This window comes from Suncus etruscus, chromosome 11, assembly GCF_024139225.1.
Source record: "Suncus etruscus isolate mSunEtr1 chromosome 11, mSunEtr1.pri.cur, whole genome shotgun sequence".
In the NCBI taxonomy this organism is placed as follows: domain Eukaryota; kingdom Metazoa; phylum Chordata; class Mammalia; order Eulipotyphla; family Soricidae; genus Suncus; species Suncus etruscus.
The window spans coordinates 21,744,666-21,767,672 of NC_064858.1; the positions used below are offsets into that span (position 1 = coordinate 21,744,666).

The window sequence follows — 23,007 nt, forward strand, 5'->3', positions numbered from 1 at the left end:
GGAACCATCATCCAGGAGAAGTGGGTAACTGCATCCCCTTCTTCGTTTCTGGCCCAAAATCACTCCCCTAGATCTGCTCTTGTCAAGGCACTGGGAACAAAGCAATGTCACAAAACAAGGAATCAGATTGTAAGGGCCAGAGTGATAACACAGTGATAGGGCATTTGTTACCTTCCCTTTCTACCCCAATTTAAGACACAACACAGGGCTGACCCCAGATGAACCTGAGTTCAATCCCCAGATGGTCCCCTGAACCTGCCAGAAGCAATTTCTGAGTGCAAAGTCAGGAGTATTCCCTGAGCACCGCCAGGTGTGGCACAAAAAAATAAAAAATTAAAAAGATAAGATCTCTGATTCTCTTCACGCTGCCAAGACATTGGCTCAGGAAGCTTGTGGACAGCTGTCGTGATGTGGGCTGCTCCTGTGCAAGGCTGGCGGGCGTAGGGGGACTCAGGAGTCAGCCTGCACAGGCAGGTAGAGCGAGGACATGAGCAGATTGTGTCCGAAGGTAGGGAAGCGGCGGAAGACCTCCCAGCTGTCAGAGAAAATGTTGTACTTGAGGAAGACACGGTGCTCCATGCTGGTGGCGGCTCCATAGTCGCGGCTCATGATGTAGATCCCATCATTGTGCAGTGCACACGTCAGGTTCAGGCCTGACTTGGACGTGTTCTCCTTGAGGTACTGCCACTGGTGGGTAATGGTGTTGTAGGACTGCACGGCCAGCGTGTCCTCACTCTGGCTGCTGCGGCGGGTGGACCCCAGCTCGTGAAGGCAGCCACCCACGATGTAGATGGTCTCCTCCACCGACACCATCTGCTGCTTGCGGATGTGAACCTTGCACGTGGCAAATGGCATCCATAAGGTCGAGGCAGGGCAGTACTGCAGGATGTGCATGTTGCGGTCCTGCAGGGACAGAGGGTCCAGCTCAGCACCCCCGGCCGAACGTCCCACAGGGCTGTCCTACCAGGCTGGAGTGTCAGATGGGACACACTACAGACACCAGGGCAGGTAGAGCCTGAACCTTGACCAGGCCTCAAGGAAGAACCACTATGCATCTCAGCAGGAAGGTGGCATGTACCCCAACACACACAGACATGGCTTGGCACGTAGCATGACTCCTCTGTGCTGGCCCCTACTCGCCACCACACCCCAAAACACACAGTAATGCCCTGCCCATCTCGTTCTCTCACTGCATCTGTCCATAGAGAGCCACATGGGCCAGCAGCAGAGCCCAGGAGGGACCTGTGAATACAAGACCTGAGCTCCCCCACCTGAGCCATATCCCCCTTTGACTCATTTTCCCTTTTTGGGGCCAGAGAAATAGCACAGAGGTAGGGTGTTTGCCTTGCACATGACTGACCGGGTACAAACCCAAGTTATATTCTCGGCATCCCATGTGGTTTCCAAAACCTGCCAGGAGCGATTTCTGAGTGTAGAGCCAGGATTAACCTAAGTGCTGCCGAGTGTGTCCCAAAAATAAAAATAAAAAAATCTCCCTTATTCTTTTCTATTTGTTTTCCTTTTCTGGCCAGGAAAAAAGAAATCAAAATCCAACACTGGATTGTTTTAGCCAGAGCCAGACATACCTCACCCTCCACAGCCACCTGTGAGACCCTGATGTGCTCCAGATGGGGTCTTGCAGATTTATCTCAGCACAAGCTCCTGGGTGCCAGCTGCCTGCCAGGCCTGACCTGGGGCCTGCAGCCTTCGGATGCTGTCCTGTGTCCTGCTCCCAACAAGGCTGTGAACAGAGTGATTCCTTCTCTCATCTCCAGCAGTCGTCGCCCTGTCTGACTCAGGGGCCCGGTGCCCTTGCTCACCCCAAATATCCCATCTGACTAAAGTTGTCTCGCACTTAGTGTTTCCCACTAAGTCCTTATTCACAAAGAACCGCACAGTAGGGGCTCCCCTCAGAGGTCTGTCTGCTCAGAGGCATTGGGCCCCTTCCCACCCTCCCCAGGCTGTGAGATACAGCAAGAAGCCCTCTTACTGGGGCCGGAGGGATATCACAGCGGTAAGGTGTATGCCTTAGACGCAGAAGGACGGTGGTTCGAATCCCGGCATTTCATATGGTCCCCCGAGCCTGCCAGGAGCGATTTCTGAGCATAGAGCCAGGAGTAACCCCTGAGCACTGCCGGGTGTGACCCAAAAACCAAAAAAAAAAAAGAAGCCCTCTACTGCCAGCCAGGAAAGTCTTTCCCCCCAGGTAACGACAATGGCCTACAGTAACCCCTGGAAAACTGGAACCCTCTTTTTTGTTTGTTTGTTTGTTTGTTTTGGGGCCACACCCGGTGGTGCTCAGGGGTTACTCCTGGCTATCTGCTCAGAAATAGCTCCTGGCAGGCATGGGGGACCATATGGGACACCGGAATTTGAACCAACCATCTTTGGTCCTGGATCGGCTGCTTGCAAGGCAAACACCACTGTGCTATCTCTCCGGCCCCTGAACCCTCTTTTATGCTCAGGAAGAAGGAAATGAAAACGAAGGGTCACACCAGCACTGAGCCCCCACACCACAGGGACCCTTCCCTCCCGGCTCCCTGCCCCCTGTGCCACCAGGACGGCCCAGCTGCTCACCCCGAGTGGTGTAGCCTCCCACCACATAGATCTTTCCCTGACACTCGCAGGCAGAGAACTCCACTAGGGGGGTGGGCAGGGGGGCCACGAAGCTCCAGGAATCCTGCTCGGGGCTGTAGCATTCCACGTTGGACACGGCCTGTCCGCCGATGGCGTAGAGCTTGGCAGTCGCAGCTACCAGTTTGAAGTTAGACCTGCAAGAGAGGCACATGGAGTCAGCATCTGTGACCACAGCACAAGGAACAGAGGCACCAATCAGAGCCATGGTAGGACCAGAACCTCATGCCAAGGGCAGTGCCACGGCATTGGCATCACCAGATGCAAACTTGTCCCCAAGTATTCACACCAGGGACTTGCTCCAAGCCCTGCAGGAACAGGTGACCGAGGAGGAAGCAAGCCCGGCTACTGTGCCACCTAGGTTAAGGGACCTGTATGAACTCCAGACTCAAGGCTGAGGAGGCAGGATGACATCCCCCAAGTAACATTACCACCAGTGGATGACCCATCCCTTATTACTCATCCTTCCACAGTCCTGCAGGACTTCAGGTACATGGCATTGGCCACATGCAGGACATGTATGAGGACTGTCTGCAGAACTGAGCTTAAGAGTAGGGTAAACAGTGCTGACAGCCAGGCATGGGAGATGTGTGCAGGGAGGTAGATGGGTATGAGGGTATGAAGAGGTATGTGAGTGGAGCAAGAGGGTGTGAGGCATGGATGTGGGCGGGGCATGGGGTGTGAGCAGGGATGTGGGTGGAGTGTGAGGGCACATGGGATCTGCATGAGGAATATAGATGGAGAGCACAGGGCTATGGATGGGGGATGAGGGTGAGGGAACTGGGGAGTGAGGAGTGGGGGGATGGTGTGTGAGGAATGTGGGCAGGGACTGTGGGGCTGGGGCAAATTCATCAAGTTCCTGCAGCTTCAGTTTCCCCTTTGGGAGAGGGGCCTAGATGACCCCACAGGAACGAGCCCACACACTGTGCTGTCCTGAGTTCAGCAAGAAACCACTGCCAGTTCCTCCCACTGCCAAGATGGGAGTGCATTCTGCCTGATGCCCAAGTCTGACTCTCCATGGGGATGGGCAGGGAGCAGCAAGATCACGAAATCTTTTTTTTTTTAAGATCAGGAAATCAAGGGCTCATCATGCCCCCATCTCTGAGGATGGCCAGAAGCTACTGTCCATAACACTCTGTATGGACGGGCTTGGGCGGTTTTCTTCCCTCTGATTCCCAGGGGCCACTGCAGCCCCAGCCGTACTCTGACAGTAAGGGGATCCCAACAAGGCAGGGCAGGGGCCTTCTTGCCACTACCACATGGCTCTGCAAATGTAGGGTTACAATGAGCACTGTGGGGGTCCCCACCACATCCTCCTTCCTGGGCTCTGACTCCTCTCAGCAGTACTAAGACCACCATGGGGGTAGAGATATCTAGTTCTTTGGAAGGGAACTGTCCACTGCTATTCATGGCACCCACCATAAAATCTCCCAGGCCAGATGTCAGGCTCCAGCCATTTAATTCAGGGGGTTGTTTACCACCATTACCAGACCTTGGGAGTCATCCCACAGACTTGCTTCAATATGGTGTTCAGTTTCCACCAAAACCCTGGCATCACTGCTGGTACACAGCGACAGACCTGTCACTCTTGCTGTCCTAATCACCTGAGCTCACAGGTCCAGGGACCCAGGCTCTCTCTTTCTCTCTCTCTGATAGACCGGCCCTGGGCACCAAGTCTGGGGCAGATGTTCGAGTTAAGTGCAGCACATAAATCTCCTGGCGAGTCATCCCTAAAGGCAGGTTTGTAAATATGCATGAAGCTAATAGGTGACAGCTCATCAATGAATTCAGTAAAGTCACAGGATGCAAAGTTCAATACACAGAAACCAAAGCCATTTGTAGGCTCTAGGAAAGAAACAGCCATCTGCTGCAAAGAGCTGCAAAATCAATGGCACACTAAGACGAAGATGTGAAACTAAGGCGGTCAGAGATTTGAAGCTGAAAAGCACAACGTTGGAGGAAAAGCAGCTAAGAGCACAGACCAGGCAGGGAAGGAGACGCTGTGTGCTGGATCAGAAGAATCAATATTGTTAATGATCATCCACTTCAAAGCATTTAGACTCACCAGAACCCTGTCAATGGTACTTTTTTTTTTACAGAAACTGAACAAAAAACCCGGAAAAACCATATAGAGTCATAAAGGACCCTAAGTAGTCAATGCTACCCAGAGAGCTCAAAGCTGGCAGCCCTACCTTCCAGGGCTATAGCATCAGATGCACCAACACACATACAGGTCACCAGAGCAGATTGAGCACCTTCAAATAAAACCAGGACACACCCACCAGCCACCAACATCCAAGAGCAAGATCTAAGTAAAGAGCTCAAGCTTGAGTCAAATGTTGAGAGGTGGCACAGCTTTTGGCGGGGTGTCACATCATCATTCACCATCATCACCCACAATATACAGTACTGTCAATACCCCCCTAGACTGTCCTTGCCTGATGCTACTGTATTCCAGCCTTGAACCCATAATGAAATTAAGATGGGGCAAGAAATTAATTTAACAAAATAGTATACAAGCAAACTTGTTGTTTGTTTGAACCATACCCAGCAGTGTTCAGGGCTTACTCCTGGCTCTGCTCTCAAGAATCACTCCTAGTTGGGCTTGGGAGACTAAATGGGGTACCCCATACAACACAAGTGCCCTATCCACTATACCATCAGTCCAGACCTTCACAAGCAAACTTTAAACAGTGGGCAGAGATCACATATAAAAGATAAACAACCCACAAATATGGGGAAAAAACAATGTCTCCCAAGGAGAAATTCATGCCTGAATTTCTGCCCATTAAAGAGGGAAGAATAAAAGTGTTGAGACCAAGAGGGAAAGATAATTCAGTGGGTTGGCTACTACAAGTAGATGACCTTAGTTTAATCCCCAGCCCCATGTCTGATTCCCCCAAACCTTGTCATGAATTATCTTTAAGTGCAGAGCCAGGAGTAAGTCCTGAACAAGGCGAGGTGTAGCACAAAAACAACCCCCCCTCAAAAATAGTGATACTATCTGGTTCTGGCTAAAGTAAAAACCAGCTCATGGGGGAGAAACAACTTGGCAAAGCACTGAAACTTAAAATGCATTCAAATTTACAAGTCCCTCTACCTGGCCTGAAATACTAGGAACTAGCCATCTAGGATCAACTCCTGTGTGGATGATGATCTGTGCCAGCATGAGTTGAAGACAGTATGGTTTACAAGGGCAATCAATGCTCAGGAGCCAGAGAGGGCAGATCACAGACCAGGACAATATAGATGGGCTAGGGACATCCTAGTCCCTCTGAGACCCCACCCACTCTTCCACCCTCTTCTCCTACCCGCATCCCTCCTACCATCCACTCCTTTCCTGACACCTTTCCCTGCAGGCCATCTCTCCTTCAAACCTTCTTCAAGTCACCTCAAGGCTATTGGGTGGAGTCTACAGGTAGATGGGAAATTCCATTGCCAGCTCCAACTTTATGTGGGTGCCATATCTGGATGAGTAGGGAGATGAAGTAGAGGAGTGAAGGGCATGAAAAATGAGAGAAAACTGAGCATATTATGTGCCAAAAAGTTAAACTGAACAGTCTCCATGGATTGAAGGGGAGGAGGGGATGAGGAGAGTAGGGGGAGTTTCTGGCTTCATTTCTGTGCCCATATAAAAATTCACCTTGCGGGGCCAGAACGGTGACACAAGTGGTAGGGTGTTTGCCTTGCATGTGCTAACCTAGGACAAACTGCTATTCGAGCCCTGGGCATCCCATATGGTCCCCCCAAGCCAGGAGCGATTTCTGAGCGCATAGACAGGATTAACCCTTGAGTGTCACCGAGTGTGGCCCATAAAACAAAAACAAAAACAAAAAAATTCACCTTGGGAAGTATTCTCTGATGGTAGAAACGGTACCATACTGAGCACATATATGTTATACCATACTGAGCACAGTGGGGGGGGGGGGAATCTGCCCTCAAGGTCTGTAACCACCAACCACCACCAGGTTGCCAACCTCGGGGACCCTCATCATCAGGATCAGATCCTAGGAAACAAACAAAAAAAAAAGGTACAGGCACCAAGTAGCATTAAAGGTGGGGTAGAGGGGCTGGAGAGATAGCATGGAGGTAGGGCGTTTGCCTTGCTTGCAGAAGGACGGTGGTTCGAATCCCGGCATCCCATATGGTCCCCGGAACCTGCCAGGAGCAATTTCTGAGCATAAAGCCTGAGCGCTGCCAGGTGTGGCCCAAAACACAAACAAACAAACAAAAATAAAATAAAAACTCATCTATGAATTTAAAAAAAAAAGACATTTTTGCAATAATTCTCAAGAGACAAAAGAGAGGAGAGCTGGAAGGTCCAGCTCACGACATGAAGCTCACCACAAAGAGTAATGAGTGCAGTTAGAGAAATAACTACATTATTATAAATAATTATAAATAACTACATAACAAAGTGAATAAATGAGGGAAGTAGAAAGCCTGTCTAGAGTACAGGCGGGGGTGGGGTGGGGAGGAGGGAGATTTGGAACATTGGTGATGGGAATATTGCACTGGTGAAGGGGGTGGTGTTCTTTACATGACTGAAACCCAACTACAATCATATTTGTAATCAAGGTGTCTAAATAATGATATTTTTAAAAAGTGCAAAAAGGGGGCCGGCGAGGTGACGCTAGAGGTAAGGTGTCTGTCTTGCAAGCGCTAGCCAAAGAAGGACAGCGGTTCGATCCCGCGGCGTCCCATATGGTCCCCCCAAGCCAGGGGCAATTTCTGAGCGCTTAGCCAGGAGTAACCCCTGAGCATCAAACGGGTGTGGCCAAAAAAAAAAGTGCAAAAAGGGAGCTAGAGAGATAGATAGCACAGCTGTAGGGCGTTTGCCTTGCATGCAGAAGGTCGGTGGTTCGAATCCCGGCATCCCATATGGTCCCCAGAGCCTGCCAGGAGCGATTTCTGAGCGTAGAGCCAGGAGGAACCCCTAAGTGTTGCCTGGTGTGACCCAAAAACAAACAAACAAACAAAACCATCCACCTCTCAGTGATCCTACTGTCTATATTTCAATACTCAATGAAGGAAAAAAAAAAGTGGACTAGAAAGACCCCCTGCCAGGACACATTGGGGACTCTGCAAGCAAGTTCAAGTTCACAGGCAAGGCAGGAGGCTGCCCTACCCCCCCCCCCAAAATCCGAGGGGGTGGAGCCAAGTGGAGCAGAATGGGGCGGTGACTAGGTAGTAGGGGGCGTCGAGTGGGGCGTGGCGGTGGCTCGTTGGGGGCCGGGTTCACCTACCTCTTCTGGTTCATAGAAGCGACCTGCAGCCATTCGTTGGTGCAAGGGTTGTAGCAATGCGCGGCTGCGATCTCCTGGCTGGTGAGCCGGTAGCCGCCCACGACGAAGAGATAGTTGTCCAGGACGGCTGCCCCGTAGCCCCGCACGTTCACCAGGTCGGGGGGCAGGCTGCTACAAGCCAGCGGGCACCAGCGCTCCGTCCTCTCCTCGTACCTGAGCATGGAGGGGGGCCCTCCCAGGCAGAAGTCACCCAGCGCCAAGAGCACCGGCGTGGCGCCCGTCAGTCGGGCCTCCAGCAGCGTCTGCTTCTGCAGGCAGGCGTCTCCAAACTCGGACCCTGCGTGCAGCAGCTGGAAGTGGGGCAGGCGCAGCACTTGGTGCAAGTGGCCGGCCATGAAGCGCAGGCAGCCACGCTGCAGGTCGGGCAGCCCGTACACCTGCGCCAGGCGGTGGAGCTGCAGGCAGTTGGGCAGTTGCACATGGGACAGCAGGCGCCGCAGCAGCGAGGTGACCTGGAGGAAAGAGGCGGCCTCCACCAGAGCCGCCAGGAGCCCTTCTTCATCTAGCCCGTCGTCGTTGGCATCGCCACAGGGAGCCCCGGGCGTGCAGAGCAGGTCCCCCGCGGTGATGAAGTCCAGCACCAGGCGCAGGCCCGGCGCGCTCAGGCCGCGCAACTGCTGCACGTCGGGGCCTTCGCTGTGCGCGCGCCGCGCCTCGAGCATGCCCGACCGGTAGAGCGCGCGGAAGTAGTCGCTCTGCTCCAGCAGCTTCTTCTTGCTCACCGGGAGGAAGCAGCGCTCCTCCAGGCGGATTTGCACCATCTCTTCGGCCTCCTCCTCCTCCTCGGGGCTCCCCGCCAGCTTGACGCGACTTTTGGGGGGCCTCTTCCACCCGCCCGCCCGGCCTGGAGTGTTTTGCTCACTCCAGACTCCCAGCCTCCGCGGGTCTGGCGCGCCTCCAGATCTTTCGCAGGAGGGATCTGGGGGTATCCAGGCGAGGGTTGGCTGGGTTGAGGGACTGAAGGTGACAAGAGGCAGCTCGGAGGGCTCCAAGGATGAGGGGATCCCGTCGTCTCTTTGCCCAAGGGAGACGCTCGCTCAGGCGCGCCCCGCTTAGGTCATGTGGCCGCGTTCTCCTTGGACGTCACATAGTCTCCCCCTCCCGGCCTCCCGGACCTTATTGGGGAGCGCGCGCGCACACACACACACACACACACACACACACACACACACACACACACACACACACACACACACACCCCTCAGTCTCACCCCACGCTGCAACAACAGCCCGGTCTTGCCCCAAATAAGGCCTGAGAGGAGCTGATCCCAGCAAGGCAGGCCAAGCAAGGAAGCAAGACAGGCGGGGCAACGGCTGGTTGCCAGCAGCGGGATGCTCTGTTTTGGCCCCCACCTCCAAAGCCTTAGAAAATTCACTCACACATCCCCCCACCCAATGGAGATTTCAGGGCTGAGTTAAAGAGTCCAGACTTGGGGAAATATCAGTAACAACACACACACACACACACACATACACACACACTGGTTGCCAACAGCGGGCTGCTCTGTTCTGCCCCCCCCCCAAGCTCTAGAAAACTCACCCCCCCCCATGGAGATTCCAGGGCCAGTTAAAGAGTCCAGACTTGGGGAAATATCAGTAACAATACACACACACACACACACACACACACACACACACACACACACACACACACACTGGTTGCAAGCAGCGGGCTGCTCTGTTCTGCCCTTCCTCCCCACCCACCCCCCAAGCCCTAGAAAACTTATCCCCACCCCATGGAGATTCCAGGGCCGAATTAAACAGTCCAGACTTAGGGAAATATCAGTAACACCACAAACACACAGTTTCTCAAAGGAGAAATATCAGTAACCACACACACACACACACACACACACACACACACATACACACACACACTGTGTTTCTCAAAGGAGGTGCCAAGTACAACCTTCTTGACAGCCCCTCCCTTATTCCCAGGAGCATTCAAATTCAGGAGAGCATTGGGGAATAATGAATCCTGGTGGCAGCTGACAGCATCCATCATTCTCCTCAAAGCACTAAGACCTGGTAGAAAGATAGTAGAACGGGTAAGGTGCTTACCATGCATGCAGCCCACCCAGGTTCTATCCCCAGCATCCCCTAAGATCCCCAAGCCTGCCAAGAATAACCCCTGAGCATCATTGCTGGATGTGGCCCAAAAACATAAACAAACCAAGACTAGAGATCTAAACTTAAATGTCTGGGGATAGACTAGATTCCAGGAGCTCAGTTTTTACTTTTCCCTATATGCTCAGGAATCATGTAGTGCCAGTGGTGGACTGGGGGCATCCCACATGCATGGCAAGTGCCTTAGCCCTGGTGGTGCTCAGGGGTTACTCCTGGCTCTGCACTCAGAAATCGCTCCTGGCAGGCACAGGGGACCATATGGGATGTTGGGATTCGATCCACCTTCAGTCCCAGATCGGCTGCGTGGAAAGCAAATTCCCCACTGCTGTGCTATCTCTCTGGCCTCCTGTTTTCTTCCTTTTTAATCAGTCAGATTTCCTAAAAGTCAAAAATCACTCCACACTATGTTTGAATGCAGGAAGCCCCAAATTTGCTCCCCAACGTGGCATGGTCCTTTGAGCATTGAGCTGGGAGTGACTCTTGAGTACCAGCCAGTGTAACCCCAAAACAACAAAAATTAAATGTTAATGAAGAGCTGTGAGCAGGTCAGAGCAAACAGTACAGCTGGTAGAGTGTTTGCCTTCCCAGAAGCAAACCAGATTTGTTCCCAGGCATAAATTCCCAGGGTTTGGATGGCACAAACACAAAAACAAGCAAACAAATAGCTATACACAAGCAACTCTTAGGAAGTAGCACCAGGCATAGCTAAATTCAGAGCTGCCATATCCCTGGTTCCTAGTGACAGTCCATGGTTGAATCTAGAGGCACTGCATAAAAATAAATAAATAAAAGATCAGAGGCTGGAAAGTTCTTCAGCTAAGTGCAGCATGGCTCTTAGTGCCAAAAGGGGATCATCACTTACGGTTGTATGAGAAAGGGCATGAAAGGCCATGGCTTTATTTTGAACTCATTTATCATCTTGGATATCACAGGATAGAGAATCCACAAGCTTCACCAAAGAAAAAGTGCATATTCATGGCCATTGATATCTTTTCAGCTGCCTGGTCACTATTACAAATGAAGTCGATTGATGAATATTTTTAAGAGGGCAGTATGACAGACATGAAGCCTGTGCATATACTCTGCCAATGCAGTGTCTTTCATTCGTTTTTTGTTTTTATCCCCACACCCAGCAACACTCAGGTGTTATTCCTGGCTGCACTCAGACAGCATTCCTGGGGCTCTGGGGATCATATGAGGTACTGGGTACCATTGAACCCAGGTCTGCCTGATTTGCAAGGCAAGTGCTCTGACCCCCACTGTTGCCTTTCAAAATTACAAGCAGGGATATTGGATAAGACATCCCTCAAACTGAACTTTATTATGTTTCATATCCTTGGATGGATGCTACTCTGTGGCTCCATTAGAGGTTGTTTCCATGGAATTTCCCTGTCCTGTAAAAATGTCAGTGGGCAGAGCCAAAGAGATGGGACAGGGGTTAAGGGGCTTGTTCTACATGTGACCAATCCTGGTCTGATCCTGGCTTCATAAATGATCCTTTAAGGCCCTCTACGAGTGACTCTGAGCACAGATCCAGGAGTGAGCAACCCTGAACCCGGCTGAGTGTAGCCCCAACTGTCCCTCTTCTCAATAAATCCTGTGGTATCTGGGGAGAAAACTCAGGCTCAAAGTACAGAACTTGCATTTTGAGAGACACTCAGGGTTCCTGCATTCAGAACACTGAACCACCACCAGGCCTGCACCACTGGTGCACATTTCTGGGGGGGTTGGGATAAGGCCCCCAGCAATACTGCAGGGCTTCCCCTTCCCACAAAGTGAAGAAAGCTGTGACCACATATGCAAAACAGCAAGTCTAACAGTCACGAAAAGACCAGGATCCGTAGAAAGCTTTCAGTATCATTGTAAAGCAGAAATTACGGTTTTATCTCACTTTCAGATTTCATTTGATTTCAGGATTTAAAAGATAAAGTAACCAGTGCACAAACTGGCTTTCCAATGACGCTGAGTATTAGGACAGAAAGTCACAGAAACAAAAGATGACGGAAAGCCGCCAGCAGCCACCAGTCCCTGCAGAAGCTGTGGACAGAGTAGGCTTGTTCGGGGTGAAATGGATCCTTCTCTATCTGCGTCAACACCACAACCATTGTTTCTCCAAGTCTCTGGCAGGCTGTGCCTCTAGCCCTCTTTATATTCTCAGAAAAAGGTGTTGGAGTGGCCACTTGCAGGAGTAGAAGGGCACAAGAGAACCCTAACTTGGAGCCCAGGCTGGTTTGCTGGGCCAGACAGTGCTTCCCCCCTGTGACATCACTTCTCACCAGGTCAGCTGGGACACACACAGCCTCTGCTTACCAGCAGAAAGTCTCTGGCCTGGAGGAAGTTGGCTTCTGCCTCACCACCTTTGCCAACCTACGCTTGGCCATGTGGGGGGCAGCGGCTGGCGTGATCCTGCTCCTGAGTCTGGGGGCCGCCTCTGCTGCTCTCTGCTCCCCCACCACCTTCTACAGGAACTGTTGGATTCGCCGCTTCCCAGGGCTGCTACTGGACTTGGACGAGTCCCAGAAACTGGGCGCCCAGTTCTTGAAGTATTACACGGAGAACACAGGCCAGAAGTGTAGCCGGAGCTGCTGCCTTCGAAAGGATGGTGAGTAGATGTGGGGATTGGTTTAAGGCAGTGGTTCTCAAATAGTGGGGTGCGCCCCGAGGCTCCATAAAGGGGGCATGTTTGACCTCGGCAAACACTGTCCTAACAAGCTAAGCCCCGTGTTTATGTCTCTGTATGTCTCTGGAGCTGAGAGTTGCTGTGTCCTGCTCAAACCCCGCTTCAAAAAGCTATGCATCGCAAAACGTGCTCATTGGAGCCATTCATCCAGACATCACCTCCGATTAAAATATCAGCTCAAATTATTTTATATATTTTTGTTTTGCAGGTTAAAGTTTTTTTTTAAATAAAGATACTATTTACAGTCATGCGGGGAGGAGCGCAAAAAATGTTTTCTTCTTCCTAGGGGGGCATGACACAAAATAATTGAAAAGCACTGGTTTAAAGGGACCCATGTGAGCAGTGGACCAGGGACACTGCAAAGGCCATGAGGAGCACAAGGCTATCCCTGCTCGCCCATGACCTGGATGCAGGATCCTCAGATAAATGGCCCAACCCCTGGTCACAGCCTCCCTCCCCGGTTCCTTCTGTCACATTACTAGAGTCCGGCCAGGCTTGTTTGATCTGAAGAGATACAAGTTTCATTTCTCTCTTTTTTTTTTTTAATGTGTACTAATATGCATTATAAAACAGAAAATGCAGAAGAAAATATATCAGTAACATATCTTCACATCTGAATGTGAGTGTGTGTAGAATAAATCCTATGGTTGTGAGATCACCCACACACACACCCCAACCCCAGGCAGATAGGTCTGAAGAAGCAGGGATTCCATGAAGGATTAATAAACCAAGCCAGTCAGGAAAGAGTCTTGGAATGAGTGGCTTCTTCCTCATGATGTCTCTCAGCACAAGCCAGAACCCCTCTTTATTAAACCAATGCACATTCAACCAGGCAGGGGCATGGTGGTGTAAGATCCAGGTGGGCTTTTACATGTCAAAGGGAGATTTAAGGGAAAGAGGAAGACAGGGGAACACCTTTGTTTTGGGTTAATAGCTGCGTGTCATCTTACAAATGTGCAGTATAATTTTTGAAATTCATTTTTTATTATTATTAAATCACCGTGAGATACAGAATTGGAGTTGTTGATACTTGAATTCAGTCATATAATGTTCTAGTGCTTTTATCCCCACCACCAATTTCCCCAGTTACCTTCCTGTTACCCCACCCCAGTCTGCGTCTATGACCAATACTCTCGTTCTCTCTCTCTCCTTTTTTCCCTTTTAGACACTGTAGTTTGCATATTATTGAAGGGGTATCATGCAGTATCTTTCAGTACCAAGTTCTTATCCAGAGTGATCATTTCCAAGTATTATTGTCATAGTGGTTCTTTCTCCATCTTAACTAACCCCCACAATAATTTCTCTTGTCTTTGGATATTCTCATACTATGATGTTGGATTTTTTATCCTACAGATAAGTGCAGTCATTCTATGTCTGTACCTCTCCCTTTGACTCATTTCACTCAACATAATACACTCCATATCCATCCATGTATAAGCAAATACCATGACTTCATTTTTCCTAACAGCCAAGTAGTATTCCCACAAGTTTCTTGTCAAGATTCAGTTGATATAATTAGGTCAAGCAAGTGTGTATTGGACAGAAATTTAGATGAGTTCACATTCTGAAAGCATTAATAAGAGCCAATTAGCAATAAATAAATAAATAAATAAATAAATAAATAAATAAATAAATAGGGGAAGAATGCTAAAAAGGAGAAAAGAAAATTTCAAAATATTTTGAATAAAAATAATTTTGCTCTGAAATCTGGGGATATGGTGATATAGAATATTGGAAAATATTTCAAGGAAAAATTTTTTTTTTTTTTGGTTTTTGGGCCACACCCGGTAATGCTCAGGGGTTACTCCTGGCTATGTTCTCAGAAGTTGCTCCTGGCTTGGGGGACCATATGGGACACCGGGGGATCTAACCGCGGTCCGTCCAAGCGCAGGCAAGGCAGGCACCTTACCTTTAGCGCCACCGCCCGGCCCCAAGGAAAATATTTAATTGTTACAAAATCCCAAGTCAGGTTTGCCTAAAAACTTCCCAGTTTTACTTTTTTTTTTTTTTTTTTTTAATTTTGGATCACACTCAGCGGCAGCGGCAGTTCTCAGAGGTTACTCCTGGCTCTGTGATCAGAAATCGCTCCTGGAAGGCTCGGGGGACCATATGGGATGCTGGGATTTGAACCAGGGTCTGTCCTGGATCAGCTGCTTGCTAGGCAAATGCTCTACCACTGTGCTATTATTCCGGCCCTCCAGTTTTATTTTTTGAAAAGTGCAGCTTCTGGAAAAAAACAAAGAAACACAACCACCGGGCTGGTAAAGGATTTACCTTACACAGAGCCAGCTCGGTTCCATCACAGAGCCCCACCAGGAGTGAGCCCTAATTGCAAGGTCAGGAATAACCCTGATCACCACCAGGTATGGCACAATGAAATACTATGCAGTTGTTAAGAACTGTTATGAACTGTATACTGGTGAAGTATCTATCGTACATTGTATGACTGAAATTCAATCACCTTGTAATTGCATCTCATGGTGATTCAATCAAAGAATTTATTTATAAAAATAAAACATAAAAAGCAACCAGAAGAACTTCAACTTCCAAACCCACAACCTTCTAGAGTAATCCCTAACCTGTCTTCTGCTTTCTGCTGTGGTTTCATAGACTAATTAATTACTAGCACTTACTTAATTCTGTAGTCAGGACTCTAGGTTGTCCATGGAAGCACAAACATCACACAGCAGCTTGCACATCTCAAGCCCCACTCAGTGCTTTCCAGATCCTGACTCCCACAGACTTCACAAGACCTTTCTGGCACCTTCCCCAGCTGTGGGCTCTGTTCTCAAGCAGGGACACAGCAGATATGTCCATCCCAGGACTAGGCCCCCATTGGTGCCCGTTCTTCATGAGAACAGGCATACAATCCTGCCACCTACCCTGCTGAACTGATGCCCCTGGATAGGCATGAGGATGGAAAATGCCTTAGTGATATGGGGGCACTCAAACCCTACCCAATGGCCCAGGACCTCCACTGGTGACTCATGGTAGAGTGGGCTACACTTCAGTGCTAGTGTTCAGAATGCTGGGGCACCCAGATCATACCTGGCAAGTCTTGAGGGATTGTAGAGATACTCAGGGACCATGTGGTGCCCAGGGTAGGCCTAGCATATGCCTTAAGCACTATTCCATCTCCAGCCCCTCAAAAATCTTTGAAAATGTGCATCTTGGACATTGGAGCACCTCTAACATGATTTATTCCCAGTCCCTCATCTGAGGGTAACTCAGGCACGGAATAATCTGAGGTCATAGAACTTTGCTCCAAAGAAATCCAAGGCACCCAGATGTGTGGGGTGTCCCAAGAGTAATGGGGAGACTGCAAAGCAGGCATATTCAGGCAAGAGAATTCTGAGCCTGAATCCCTTCCAGGCACTATGGGTACTTCCATAGTACAAGCATCTGTTGTCAGTGAGTGACTGAGAGTTTCCAGAAGTTTATTTGTTTTGTTTTGTTTTTCGAGCCACACCTGTTTGATGCTCAGGGGTTACTCCTGGCTAAGTGCTCAGAATGCCCCTGGCTTGGGGGGACCATATGGGATGCTGGGGGATCAAACCACGGTCTCGATCTTTCCTTGGCTAGCGCTTGCAAGGCAGATACCTTACCTCTAGCGCCACCTCATTGGCCCCTTATTTGTTTATTTTTACTTTATTAAGCACCATTGTTACAAAATTGCTCATAACTGAGTTTCAGTCATAGAATGTACACTACCCTCACCAATGCACTTTTCCCACCACCAATGTCCCAAGCAAGTTTCCCTCCCACCCATCTAACCCTACCTATCTCTGAGGTAGGAATTTTGCTTCTCTCTCTCTCTCTCTCTCTCTCTCTCTCTGTCTCTCCTCTCTCTCTCTCTCTCTCGCTCTCTCTCTCGCACTGTGGTTAGCACTTTTACTAATGAAGGGTTACATGTATGTCACTTTCAGCATTTCCAACTATCATTGTCACAGTAGACCCTAATTGCTCTCACCACTCTTTGTAGTAAACTTCTTACCATGGACTGATCCTCCTGATCCTCATTTTGATTGAAGGACCCGAGTGCACCAGCCTCCTCTCTTTTCCTTGAAAGGCACAGACTGGGCTTTCCAGCAAGTGTGGAGTACAACATACTGGAAGCACAGCAGCCAGCCTCTGCCCCTGCTGCTAGTGCAGGCCACCAGGTTAAGCTCTCCTCCTCCTCCTTCCCTACTTCCTTCCTTTCCCCTCTTCACCCTCCTTTCCCTCTCCCCCACTTCCCTTTTCTCTTTCCTTCTCCCTCCTCTTCTCCCTATTCTCTCTTCCTCTCCCCTCTACCCCCCTTTCTCAACCCCTTGTTTTTAGTTTTAGTTTTGTTGTTGTTGTTATTGCTTTGTGGAGGGTCAACATACCCAAGGGTGCTCAGTTGTAACTCCTGGCTCTGTACTCAGGAACACTCCTTGGCACGTACAGGGTACCATATGAGATTTCACAGATTGAATCTAGGTTGGCTGCATGCAACGCAAATGCCTTACCTGCTGTAGTATCTTTTGGCCTCCTCCTCTCCTCCATCCGAACAAGAAATTCCTATTTATTGCTTGCTTGGTGAACAGGGAATGTGGATTACTAAGCACCCAGAAACTGGATCTGCATGTCTCCCCAAAGTGGAGGGGGAAGATGTCCACAAGTTGGGGAGACCAGGCAGGACACATTAACCCAGTAAGGACTGGCAAGTTAGTATATGATTGCATCCTTCAAAAAGGTGCTGTTGGGTTCAAGAGATAGTACAGTGGGTAAGGCATTTGTCTTACGTGCGACCAACTGGGTTTGATCCCCAGCATCCCACATGGCCCCACAAACCTGCCAGGAGTAATTGCCAAGAATTGCCAGGTGTGGGGGCCGGGCGGTGGCGCTAAAGGTAAGGTGCCTGCCTTACCTGCGCTAGCCTAGGACGGACCGAGGTTCGATCCCCCGGCGTCCCATATGGTCCCCCAAGCCAGGAGCGACTTCTGAGTGCATAGCCAGGAGTAACCCCTGAGCGTCACCGGGTGTGGCCCAAAAAACCAAAAAAAAAAAAAAAAAGAATTGCCAGGTGTGGCTCAAAAACGGAAAGTTGCTGTCCAGACTAGCATATGGAGACTGACTTCGGCATCTTTTTGTTTTTGTTTTTGGGTCACACCCGGCAGTGCTCAGGGGTTACTCCTGGCTCTAGGCTCAGAAATCACCTCTGGCAGGCACAGGGGACCATATGGGATGCTGGGATTCAAACCACCGTCCTTCTGCATGAAAGCTTACCTCCATGCTATCTCTCCGGCCCCTGACTTCAGCATCTTTAACATCTCCAACTCACAACCCTTTCACCAAAAAGAACATGACTCAGGCTAGCATGACACACCATGTTCCTGTGAGGTTAGTTTTCAAATCATCTTTGGTCACTGGGGATCCAGAAACCCTTTACTGGGTCAGAGAGGGTATAGCATGGAAGGCACTTGCCTTGTATCCAGTGGATTGATCCCCCAGCATCCCTTATGGTTCTGAGTCCTACCAGAAGTGATTCCTAAGCACAGAGATGGAAATTAGTCCTGAGCATCTCTGGATGTGGTCCCCAAAACAAAAATCTAGTAATCTTTCACTATGGCCCAAGTTTTCTCCACTTCTATATCCAGTGACATGACCACCTGCAGGACTTCAGAGCCCCCTGAAGGCCACTTAGGTCTCAGGCCTGGGATTCAGCCATGTGTATGCTGTCCTCTTCTAGTGTCCTGCAACGTGGCTGTCTTCTACCACGACCCCATCCACGATGGTGCCAACTGCCTGCATGTGCACTGCCCAACCCTGGAGAGCTGCATCCTGGCGCCTGGGATTGGAGCTGTTCTCTACAACATTACAGATGGTAACAGCTCTGCGCTGGCTAATGGGAGGGCAATGACCAAGGGGTACTTATCTTGGGTCTTCTCTCACTGAAGGCTGGGGCCCTTGTTCTATAGGACAAGATAGGACAAGGAGTTGAGAACTGAGTTTCAGAGACTGCCGGTAAAGCAGGGGTTTCAAACTCAATTTACCTGGGGGCCGCAGGAGGCAAAGTTGGGTTGAGGCAGGGCCGCATAAGGGATTTCACTTACCGAATATTCGCAATAAAAAATCGCATTAGTAAGGAAAAAATCGCAAAAAATCGCATTAAATATTTGCATACCCTGAACGGAACTGCTCGGGGTATTCGAATGTTTAATGCGTCTTTTTCTTACTAATGCGATTTTTATCGCGATTATTCAGTAAGCGAATAATCATGAATACTGCGATATTTGAAGGCCGGCTGCGGGCCACAAAATGTTGTATGGAGGGCCGCAAATGGCCCGTGAGCCGCGAGTTTGAGACCCCTGCGGTAAAGTATGTGGCCTGCAGAGCAGAGAAGTAAAAGGCAGGAAGTGCCTAAGAACAGCAGTTCTGAATGCAGCATTATACTTCCTGTCTGGGGCTTGGCTCTGCCAATGGGCGACAGGAAGCAGGATGCCCTAGGACACCCTGGGGCTGTCCTTCTACCAAGCACTGCCAGAATAACCGAACCTAGCTCCTGACCAGCAGATCACAGCTCCCCAGATAATCAGTATCTGGTTCTAAATATGTATTTCCCCCACACTAGTTGTGCTATGCTCAGGTCTCCTGGCTCAGAGTTCAGGGATCACTCCTGGTGGGACTCGGGACCATATGTTGTGCTGGGGATAAAACCATACTTGGCGCTGTGCAAGGCAAATGTCCTTCCCACTGTCCTATCTCTCTCTTACCCACTGTGATTGACACCAGCCTAAATGTCAGGACCCAGGACCCAAAATAACTTTGCCATCAAACACCAAAGCAGAGGGTTCTTGGCAAATCACTTTCAGTAACCCAGATTCAGCCACCACGGTCCAGCTAGGGTCATCGGAGGCTACTCAGTATGAAGACCCTTGCAGAGTTCTTAGGAGAGACTTGCAGGGCTGGAAGGAAAGGGAGACAGAAGCTGCACTGAAGCCTGGCCCAGATAGGACAAGGAGCTTTCTTATGACATGCCAAGACAGTGCCAATACTGGCTCCGGGAAGGACAGAGAAACAGGGCAGCTGGGGCTAGCCAGACAGGAGGGGCCTTGGTTGAGAACAAGTTTTAGTTTTAGGTTGTTCAGACATGGGGGCTCATCCCCCATGTGCTATGAATCGCTAAGCAGCAGGGTTGTGGGAGCCAATCATGACGGTACAGGCTTGAGATCTGGAGGAAGATGGGTACGGGGGAAAGCCACAGAACCCACAGAACATCTGGGCAGAACCAGTGAGCACAGGAGAACCAGATCAGTCCAGGATAAAGACTGGGTGAGAGTCCCAGGATCAGCTGGGGGAGGAGGGGTGAGACCTTATGAGAAAAAGTCCTTGGGGAGGAGGATGGGAGCTGGGAGAGGAGTGCGGAAGGCAGGCAGCGGCTAGGGCTCCAGAGCTAGGCCCTGGGCGGGCAGCAGGTAAGGAGTGGCGCGTGGGGTCTCCTGGATCCAGACCTCAGTGGGTGGCAGGAGTGTAAGGGGTGAGGTGCAGGTTATCTCCTGGATCCAGACTCCAACAGGCAGCAGGAAAGTCTGAGTTGTCTCCTATCCATTCAGGGCTGGCTGCTGGATGTGTGTCTGCATTCAGCAGAAAACAACTTCCATTTATAAAGCACAAGACTTTGGGCTTTGACTGGTTTTGTACTATATTCCTCAGCCCTATCCACTTTAGCTTGCTTTATTTATTTATTTTTGGTTTTGGGGTCACATCTGGCAGCGCTCAGGAGTTAGTTACTCCTGGCTCTATGCTCAGAAATCGCTTCTGGCAAGTTCGGGGGACCATATGGGATGCCAGGATTCAAACCACCAACCTTCTGCATGCAAGGCAGACGCCTTATCTTCATGCTATCTCTCCGGCCCAGCTTTATTTTTTTGGTTTTTGGGCCATACCCAGTGGTGCTCAGGGGTTACTCCTGGCTGTGTGCTCAGAAATAGCTCCTGGCAGGCACGGGGGACCATATGGACACCGGGCTTTGAACCTACCACCTTTGGTCCTGGATCAGCTGCTTGCAAGGCAAACACCGCTGTGCTATCTCTCCGGGACAGCTTTATTTATTTTTAAACCTTACCTTAGAGGTCATTTCTGAGTTCCTTCCTGTACCACACTCACTGCTGCTAGTGTACAAATGGGTCCTCACAAAATAAAATTGACTCCTACAGGTGTCATGGGAAATTAAGCTCTGTTGCAGCCAGCCTGCAGTTCACCTTTCCAAAAGGGCTATGGCAGAGGTACCATCAACCTGCCCATTCTGTTGTGAAGAGCATCAGGAGCTATACCTGCCCACCCCACCCTCCCATAGCTCCATAGGTCCTTGTCTCTGTGAGGCTGACAAAAACATCACTTTTCAGGTATAGACCCTGACCTGCTGGTGTTTGAACAGTCTTCCCCCACCTACCTCAATACTCGCTCCTCCTCCAGTCCAGGGGAGCAACTGAGGCTGCTTAAAGCTGTGGACCCAGATCCACGGCGAGCCCCAGGGGCTGGCCCTGTGCTCCCATCCAGAGACACTCCAGCCTCCACTACATGCTCAGACACCCTCACAGACACAGCCGGGGCTCCTGAGGCACCGACTACATTCTCTGGGGACAGCCTTTCTCTGAATGACTCAATCACCACTGAGGCACTGGGGGCACCCCCAAGTCCTGCTGCCATCAGTGATCCAGCAGACATGACCGTTTCTCCAGCTTCTGTGCCACCTGATGCGTGGCCTTTACACAAGCCCAACCCCTCCAAACTGGAGAGCAGCAAGCAATTACTGAACAAAACCAAAGGGTCACAGGGCAGTGCCCATGGGCCGGGGGACAGTGAAGAGACAATTCACAAGGCCTCTGGGATTTCCACGACATGGCTGGTCCCTGTGGCTCTGTGCTCCATGGTAGTCTTCCTCTGTGGCTGTGTTGTGGCTGTGACCCTGGCATGCCGTCGGAAGCAACAGGGCCAATATGAGCCAGGACGGAAAACCACAGGAAAGACATAGCCTCACTGGGAAGGAGAAGGTGTTTCCAGGGCAGCGTCAACATGGCCCAGAGATCAAGGCCCCAGCTCCCTTCTCTCAAAGAGACTAACTAATCAATGTCACCAAAAAGTTCTTTTCTGAACACACTGTGCCAAGGCCACAAAATCACCACCTGTGTAGTAATAAAGCAGCAGTGAATGAGAAAGTCTGAGCTCAGTCCTCCGGTGTCTGGGTTAGGTGCTAACTACCGTGAGCCATGTCCATGATGTTCCCAAATCCACACAGCAAGTATGGATGGCACCAGCACTAGGGAATATTTGAAACAAAGGTCAATGCATGGGCTTACACTCAACTAGAAGCTTCTTCCCCACGTGACAGATGCGGGAAGAAAAACTTCCTATTAGCATATTGATCAAATCACTACCACTTATGTTAATAAATCTTTTAGGAGTGTGAACAAAGGAGCTCATTCTTACTCATGAGCAAATGCTTTCTGACTTCATCCTTTTATGTTCATTCATCAGTCCTCCGGTTCCAAAGCTGACCCATCTGTCCCTCACAGGGTTGCTTGCTTTTGGCTGAAGCATGGGAGAGATTCACTTCACATCCTTTTCTGGCATGGCTTTCCAAAAGGCATGGTCCGAAATCCTTTGCAGGCAAGCTTTCCGTGGGGAGAGGGAGAGAGTGGGACAGACTGGGGAGCAGGAGCAGCAGGAAAAGACCAAACAAGTAGACTGGAAGGTCCCATGAGGGAGGCTGAAGGGACCACAGGAAAAGGTCGGGAGAGCATGAGCTTTCCATGAAGGACAGGGGACGTAGGGGTGCCCCGCTAGAGAAAAGACCACCTGCCTCTGTCCAGCACCACCCAAGACAAACCTGAGAGGCCATCCTGTCCCCCTGGCAAGACCTTCACCAATCCCGGAAAGACAATTGAGATGTCAGGCAGCTCTGAGCAACTGCAGTCTGGCCCCAAGAGCAACAGGCGGTCCCAGGCACATACTGGATCCCAAGACATTTCAGAAGTGGGACGAGTTATTGGCCAGCATAGCTTTGGATCATTGCCCATTACCAGGCCCTAGATTCTGTATCATTACGGCCTCCAGACATAACCAGCAGGAACAGAGCTTGTGGTCTTGTGGGTGAATAAGGGGTTTTTGGGTAAATCTGTTTTCAAGTCCCAAACTGGCCAAAGTGTCACCCCTCACAGAGCCCCCAAGAATGCAAATTTAGGTCCGAGGGAGAGAGGGAGGGAAGGGAGAGAGGGAGGGAAGGGGGGGAGGGAG

At 50.3% G+C, this 23,007-nt stretch overlaps 2 protein-coding genes across 2 annotated transcripts; one reads left to right on the forward strand and one right to left on the reverse strand.

The window, feature by feature from the left end:
• Positions 1-449: 449 nt before the first annotated feature.
• On the reverse strand, positions 450-12,172 carry KLHL42 (kelch like family member 42). The gene is made up of 4 exons (XM_049782888.1): positions 12,070-12,172; positions 7,881-8,859; positions 2,578-2,771; positions 450-902 (listed from the first exon to the last, which is right to left on the reverse strand). Exons 1-4 carry the CDS (start codon positions 12,170-12,172, stop codon positions 451-453), a joined length of 1,728 nt encoding a protein of 575 aa, XP_049638845.1. The 3' UTR covers position 450.
• A 191-nt stretch (positions 12,173-12,363) lies between these two features.
• On the forward strand, positions 12,364-21,827 carry MANSC4 (MANSC domain containing 4). The gene is made up of 3 exons (XM_049783843.1): positions 12,364-12,669; positions 18,461-18,595; positions 21,117-21,827. Exons 1-3 carry the CDS (start codon positions 12,447-12,449, stop codon positions 21,743-21,745), a joined length of 987 nt encoding a protein of 328 aa, XP_049639800.1. The 5' UTR covers positions 12,364-12,446; the 3' UTR covers positions 21,746-21,827.
• The last annotated feature ends 1,180 nt before the right edge of the window (positions 21,828-23,007 follow it).